Raw genomic sequence first — 7559 nt, forward strand, 5'->3', positions numbered from 1 at the left:
CTAAGAGATGTCAGGTTTAAAGGCACTGGGAGCCGATTTCACGAAAAGCTAGGATTAATCGAGTTGTAGGCTAACTAGGATGGGTTCAATGCGTCCTCACGTCTACAATCGGAACTTAAGTCGTCCTAACTCCTAAGATGTATCCTAAGTTACTGCAGAGGCTAGCTGTGTCAATTAGCAACTCTCCATTGCTCATTACCAAGGTTTTATGCCAACAACTATTTTGAGTTTACCAATAGTGTCCAGTGCCTTTAACTCTCATGGCTGCTGCCCTTCCTGTCTGTACACAAGTAGACTGCAAACATATTTTAGTTAATACCTCGTTCAATTTTTAACAAAAATTGTTAAACCCTTTAGGTTCTATCCTCACAGGCCCGATCAACAAGGCCTATGACCCTGTATGACTAATGACGGGCTCGGAATCTCCATTCAGCAAACACTTTCTACTCTACTAAGACTTGTGCACAAATATACTGCCATTTTACAGTCATGCAGTGATTAACAGGATTAACACATTCAATTTTTAATAATAATATCTGTTAATTTAGTTTTCGTCAAACTGTATCTCTTCAATGACATCTACTGGAAACGTTAATAGCTTTACACAAAAAGTATTGAATCAATAAATAAATCAAATGGGCAAAATGTAGGCCTACACAAATATGCGGCCGTCGCCCTAAAATATTGTATGATATATAGTAAGTATGCTCAAGTTTTCGATCTATAGTCGCTGAAATTGAAATAAAGGTTAATACAAAAATTATTGTGTTTATCTAGGCCTGCTGAGAAAATACTGCACGGATGTAAGCAATGGGTTCTCAGTTTGAAAGCATGTCTGGATCCGTATGGCGCCACCACGTTTTCACTCATTTTTACGAAAAGGGATATTTGAGGTAAATTAGATACTATCGAATGAACAACAGAAACTTTTCCGCATGTCTTTTGATTTTCCAAGCTATTTATTTTAACAACAATGCACGAAGTTGATAAGAAAAGTACATGTACATTGCGTTGTGTGTGCTGCATGCATGATTATTTACACCGCTAGCTAGCTGTGAGGGGTTTTGTACTGGGAGAACTACAAATTGCTATCTTGAGGTGAGACTATGTTACTAATAAATGCACAAAATTACCTTTTGGTAAGAATTTTTTTGTTTCAAAAAGAGAAAGAAAGCCTGAATTCCATATAATTGTTCTAACGCTGTTATACGCACCCCGTCGCAACGTAGTCTCCTACTCAAGATTGCCGCGGTTGCTTTTTCTAGTTTACTTTGTTGGAAGTAAACGTAAACATATCGATAGAGGGCGTCCTAATACAAAATAATGGTTGTATGTGTCTGACGTGTACGCTGCTTGCTAGCTGCTGGTTTCGAGAATGAAATACATGCTGTGAAATGGTTTAAAATAGTCAAAAGGAGCCCACGAATGACAAGATGATTGCCGACTTGATCCTGTTCGGGTAAGGGATGTTTCTGTTGAAATGTACGATGTATTCTGAACATTGAAATGATCAATCTAATTCTAATCTAATTCTTATCTTGAAACACCAACTCAAAATTGAATACAACCCATCATGACCTGATGACCACTTCTAGAAACGATAAGGCTCCCCGTGAGCTCACGGGGGAGCCTTATAGTTTCTAGAAGTAATGACCATGGCCATGAATTATGGTGGAAATGTAGTATTATATTCTTAGTAAGGTTTGTAGTACCATGTACGTAGTACCATCAAAACTCCACTACCTATTATAGATATTAATCTATCATCATTAGCATCAGGAATGCTCAGCTAACGCCATTTTTCATGTTTCCAGGAAACGTCTTAGTAGTTTGTTCTCAACACCTCCATCTTTGTACTTTTGTTTCTCGTCTTATTTTATACAGACATGCAGGGCTTTGATCTTTTTATAAAAGGTTAATTTATAAATACATAATGATACAATTTATTATACAAGTAATGTAATTGTTTATAATGTGTATGTTTGTATGGAAATTAATGTTTTTTATTAATTGAATGATTGCAGTGTGTGATATCAATGAGTAGGATTTGAATCTTTGCATGATGGATATATAAATTAATATGGAAAGATTTTCAGTAACTCACTATTGAGTAGGACGCAATTTAAATTTATTGTAAATCAAAACATGGCTTCTTTTGTATGCAATCTTTTAACAATAATACTCCTTATTTTGCAGGACACTGATGGTAAATGCAGGTGCCGTCCTGAATTTCAATTTGTAAGTCTGTGGATCCATTTTAAATTGTGTATACAAATATTTTGCAAAAAGTAGCTAATGGACTGGCATTGCTACCCATGCAGATAGGATTTAAACGTCAGGCCTTCGAGAAAGACTTTGCTAGGGTAAAAATGTCAGGCCATTAACTATTTTTAGCAGTTATACCACTAAGTCCTTTTGGTTGGTAAGCAGTTTGTACCAGCTAAATATTTCTAAAACTGTTTTGCCAAAATTTGTTGTTCAACACAGAATTATGAACTCTTACCCAGTAACAGCATGCGCGTGCGCACTTTATGAACTCTTACCCAGTAACAGCATGCGCGTGCGCACTGTCCAGAAATAATATATGGAGGGAGGGCAAGTGTGTGCATTAATTGGGTTACCATTTATAATTTTACAAACACAGTGCTTGACATCATAGCCTTGTTGTCGCTCCCAAGGTTTCGCAGGAGTTGAGCACATTTCAACTGATGCGAATCATTCATTGCAAAATTGTGATGTCAAAATTTGTATCGCATTCGCATTCGCAGGATGCATAAACCGGGCTTGAATGCCAATCGTTCAGCCCTGTCTACAATTGTTTTGAAAGTCTAAGCAGGTGCTTGATACCACAACATTATTTGCACATGTGATAAACAATAGGCTATATGATTTAAATTTTTTATTTTTTAACTTACAGTAAGAAAAAGACAAGTGAGACAGAAGGTTTCGGAGAAAAAGACATTTCGGAACCAACAACAGGTATGTGATGTTCCATAAGCCACTCTAATGTACCATATAGTATAACAAGGCCCGTGTCTGAATAAGCGCCTACAGCTACGGCTACGGCTAGGTTTCCGAGTCATCTTGTGTTTATGTATAGAACGCTTAGCAATATTTTGAAGCCCTTACTTGTAGATGCCAATACTGGTATGGCCTTATACTAACAGTTAGTAGTTCAAGGGTTGAGTACCTTCTGGATGGCGCCCCCTGAACAAAGCTACTGACAAAATAGGGAGACTGCCAACATTAGGGCTAGATGACACAATACAGTTGCTAGAGTGCCATCACAATAATCTGCAGTTTGCACTCCAACTGTAGTAAATTTTACCGCAACTCAGCAAGTAATTTTTTAAGAGAAGCTTTCTACCTTCATTATTTATCACTCGTGGCTAATAGAAAAGAGAACCACGACTCTGTGGCAGGCATGTCGCGGGGCGTTGTGGGTAGGACGGTGGAGGGCGCTATTGTGTGTGTGTGAAAGTCTTAGCATTATTACCTCTCGGCATAGGGAATATGCAAATTATTAATTCGACTCTACTTGTAAGTACTTGTTGACACTTGTGGATTTTTTTTTGTACAAACAGTACCCAGACCCTTTAAGCAAATCCGCGAACTTGATACCTGGGATTCCGATTTAAATTGTCTGACTAAATTTTATTCTGTTCTTGGTTGGGATGTTAACCTTTTTTTCTGTCTATTTATCAAACTATTTTTGTTATTTTTGCAGGTGACCAGATCCGACAATTCCTCCAGAATTTAAAATTCTTCCGAATCTTCATTGGGCTGTGGAACATCTGTGTCATGTTTATGATGCTTGTGTAAGTTTTCTTTTAATGCATTGTTAATTTTTTTGATTTGCACTACTCAGATGGGATTCCAACCCATTTATTTGAAATCTTGGCTGAATAAACCATAACGTGGCATGTCATTGCTTAGCGGTTTAGAGCACCAGATTCAGACTGGTGGCTTTGAGTCCCGGTCTTGACACTTGTGTCCTTAAACAAGACACTTAACCATGATTGCTTCATAAAAGTTGGGGAGGTTGTACTTTCTGCTATACCAGCCAGGCTTCTGATGGATGATACCCAAGCCTACATCACAAAAAGCAGCCAAGCACAACAAAACTATGCTTACCAGAAGAGGGTGCTTTCCTTACTGTGACCGCTATTTGTGGGGTGATAACTGTTACAGGAGTCATAGCGCCCTCTTTTTGCAGAAAAAACATATTTGAACCAGGACTACCACCAAGCATGCTCAGTGACTAGAGTCCAATTTTAGTCCATGTATTTAGCAGCTTGTACCGCAAACAATTTATGTCAGGTTAAAGATACTAACAAGTGCTTTGAGACACCAGTAGATAAAGCTCTTTATACAACAACTAGTTATAACAACAATATAACGTTAATAAACGAGACATTGACAAAGCGCCTTTAACCAGAGAATGCGAAGTGCTGGGAAAGAAAAAGAAGAAAATCCGGAAAGATTAGGGGGGCTGATAAACATGCGACCAGAGAAAAGATGGGTCTTGAGGGCCTTTTTGAAAGCGGTGAGACTAGTTGTGTTCATAAAGAATTTTGTTCCCTTTTCTCCCCAGACACTACACTACATTTGTTTTATTTCTTTATTGCAGATTGTTTGGTTCGTAGCAAGTGACTTGAAAGCAACAGTGTATTCCTTCAAGATGGACTTTGAAGAGAGACTGAGTTAACAAAGTGCAAGACGGTCATTGTAAATATTAAGGACTACTTCATGGTGTTGCCTTCACCTCAGGCTGTGAATCTTGACATCACACGTTTACCAAATAACTGTCTGGGTAATTAATTAATTTATATCGTGGCTTCTTATATAGCCCATATCCGTTTCTCTTTAAGTGGTAACTTGTGATCAAGCGAGAACTTCAAATGTAAGTGTTTCATTTTGACTAAGTCATTTTACCAGACATTTTTCAAATCTAACTCACAATTGGATTATTGGGTATGTGGTCTACCCACTTTGCACATTCTAAATTATGGTAATTTATAAAAAAGAAATTCAGTCAAAGAGCAACTGTTCCCCTCTCATTCTTCTTAGATCTTGTTACATGTTTAACTGTCTGCAGATTAGGGTAACCGTGTACAAATAAGATTAGTAAGATTTAAAAAAATACTTTGCATGACCACAGGCATCTGTTACATGTTCAATAAAATCTGCATAATTGCTTGTAAACATTAGTCAATCAAATTGATAGAGCGGATGGTGCAATCAAATTGATAGAGCGGATGGTGCAGATTAGGGTAACCGTGTACAAATAAGATTAGTAAGATTTTAAAAAATACTTTGCATGACCACAGGCATCTGTTACATGTTCAATAAAATCTGCATAATTGCTTGTAAACATTAGTCAATCAAATTGATAGAGCGGATGGTGCAATGATAGGTACATTGGTTGATATGGTGTCAGCAATAACATCAGAGGTGACATCAACGTCAGGATTGTCTGGTCCTGTAGAAAGTTCTTCCATGCCTGTCCGCACTACTGATAAAACAAATGAAAACAAACATTTGAAAACAAACTTTACTGAAGTTGTCAACAGAAGAGGATATGCAAAACATATTTGAAATGAATTTAATATTTGATCTCCCTAGTTTATATGCTTTAATACATACCCATTGTTCGTGTCTGCGAACAACAAAATCGAGGGACCAAAATAATCTCGAGAGAACAAATCAATTTCGAGGGAACAAAATAACGCATTACATTGACAAAAGTAAAAGTATTTTGAGATAACGAAATTATATTTTGAGGGGAAGGAACAATATTTAATATTGTTTTTACATTTAAGTTTCAAAAAAAGGTGTTACCTTCACATTATCAAAACTGTTTAATCCCCAATGATTTAAATCTTGTGAAAATGATTATGACAAAGATCACTCTGGAACTTTCGATTTTAAGGAATTTCATGGGAACTTTGTCATCAACACTGCAGGGAGATGAATAGGTAGAGTTTCGTGGTAATATGAAGATAATAGCAGCTATACATTTTGTCAAGGCAATTATTTAAAGACCTAAATTCAAATTAAAGTCTGAAATTTCTCATCCTCTCACACAAAACTGAAAAATATTTTTTTCTGAAATGAAAGTTTACAGAGATGTAAATGATGACATACCATTTACAGCGTTTAGATGTCTAAGCCTCTTCTTCCACCTGTCAAAGGTACGGAAAATAAACAACAAACACAAAACTAACCTTTCACTAAGCAAAGAACAGTTGCACTTATTAGTTCACCAAATCATTAAGAAGGGTTTATCACATGCGCCGCAGCCAAAAGCCGAGGTCTACGGAGCTCTTTCGAAAAGATTAATAATTTTTACCCCTCGAAGTTATAAGTATTCCTTTCCCTCGACAAAATTATTACGTTTCCTTAAAATGTAATTTTGTTGCCCTGACATCATTCCGCTCCCCAAATTCATTGCAGAACCTCGAAAAATGTTTTTCCCCTCGAAATATTATTGCTAGGAAACCAAATATATAATGATACCTCACCATACAATGCCTCAAATCCTATATCCTGTTTATTCTGATGTTTTTTATTTCAATTCTTTCCCCTATTTTTGTTTAAGGAACATCAGAGAATTTCACTAAGTTGAGCGTTTAATAACTACCTTATTATGACGACCACAGCAACTATAATACCAATCAGGACAATCAACACCAATGGAACCACAACAGCAGCTACCGATGGGCTTGCACTTTGTGGCACTGACAAACAAACATTTCTCAATTATTACCTTATTATGACGACCACAGCAACCCCAATACCAATCAGGACAATCAACACCAATGGAACCACAACAGCAGCTACCGGTGGGCTTGCACTTTGTGGCACTGACAAACAAACATTACTCAATTGAGACTTTAATAACTACCTTATTATGACGATCACAGCAACCCCAATACCAATCAGGACAATCAACACCAATGGAACCACAACAGCAGCTACCGGTGGGCTTGCACTTTGTGGCACTGACAAACAAACATTTACTCAATTGAGACTTTAATAACTACCTTATTATGAAGACCACAGCAACCCCAATACCAATCAGGACAATCAGCATCAATGGAACCACAACAGCAGCTACCGGTGGGCTTGCACTTTGTGGCACTGACAAACAAACATTTACTCAATTGAGACTTTAATAACTACCTTATTATGAAGACCACAGCAACCCCAATACCAATCAGGACAATCAACACCAATGGAACCACAACAGCAGCTACCGGTGGGCTTGCACTTTGTGGCACTGCCAAACAAACATTTCTCAATTATTACCTTATTATGAAGACCACAGCAACCCCAATACCAATCAGGACAATCAACACCAATGGAACCACAACAGCAGCTACCGATGGGCTTGCACTTTGTGGCACTGACAAACAAACATTTCTCAATTATTACCTTATTATGACGACCACAGCAACCCCAATACCAATCAGGACAATCAGCATCAATGGAACCACAACAGCAGCTACCGGTGGGCTTGCACTTTGTGGCACTGACAAACAAACATTTCTCAATTA

General features: G+C 37.5%; 1 protein-coding gene and 1 long non-coding RNA gene across 4 annotated transcripts; one reads left to right on the plus strand and one right to left on the minus strand.

Annotated features, from left to right (window-relative positions):
* Positions 1-691: 691 nt before the first annotated feature.
* LOC117297503 (small integral membrane protein 7-A-like) lies at positions 692-5374 on the plus strand. The gene is made up of 5 exons (XM_033780577.1): positions 692-1459; positions 2197-2238; positions 2918-2979; positions 3728-3818; positions 4631-5374. Exons 1-5 carry the CDS (start codon positions 1434-1436, stop codon positions 4644-4646), a joined length of 237 nt encoding a protein of 78 aa, XP_033636468.1. The 5' UTR covers positions 692-1433; the 3' UTR covers positions 4647-5374.
* On the minus strand, positions 4635-7556 carry LOC117297504. Of its 3 annotated transcripts, XR_004519894.1 has the most exons (3): positions 7312-7556; positions 6770-6907; positions 4635-6643 (listed from the first exon to the last, which is right to left on the minus strand). It is a non-coding gene; the product is annotated as an uncharacterized LOC117297504 (long non-coding RNA). The 3 variants fall into 3 exon arrangements; XR_004519893.1 differs by lacking the exon at positions 7312-7556 and having other exon boundaries at positions 4635-6185; positions 6770-7039; XR_004519892.1 differs by lacking the exon at positions 7312-7556 and having other exon boundaries at positions 6770-7039.
* Positions 7557-7559: the final 3 nt, after the last annotated feature.

This window comes from Asterias rubens, chromosome 12 (assembly GCF_902459465.1).
Source record: "Asterias rubens chromosome 12, eAstRub1.3, whole genome shotgun sequence".
Lineage (NCBI taxonomy): Eukaryota > Metazoa > Echinodermata > Asteroidea > Forcipulatida > Asteriidae > Asterias > Asterias rubens.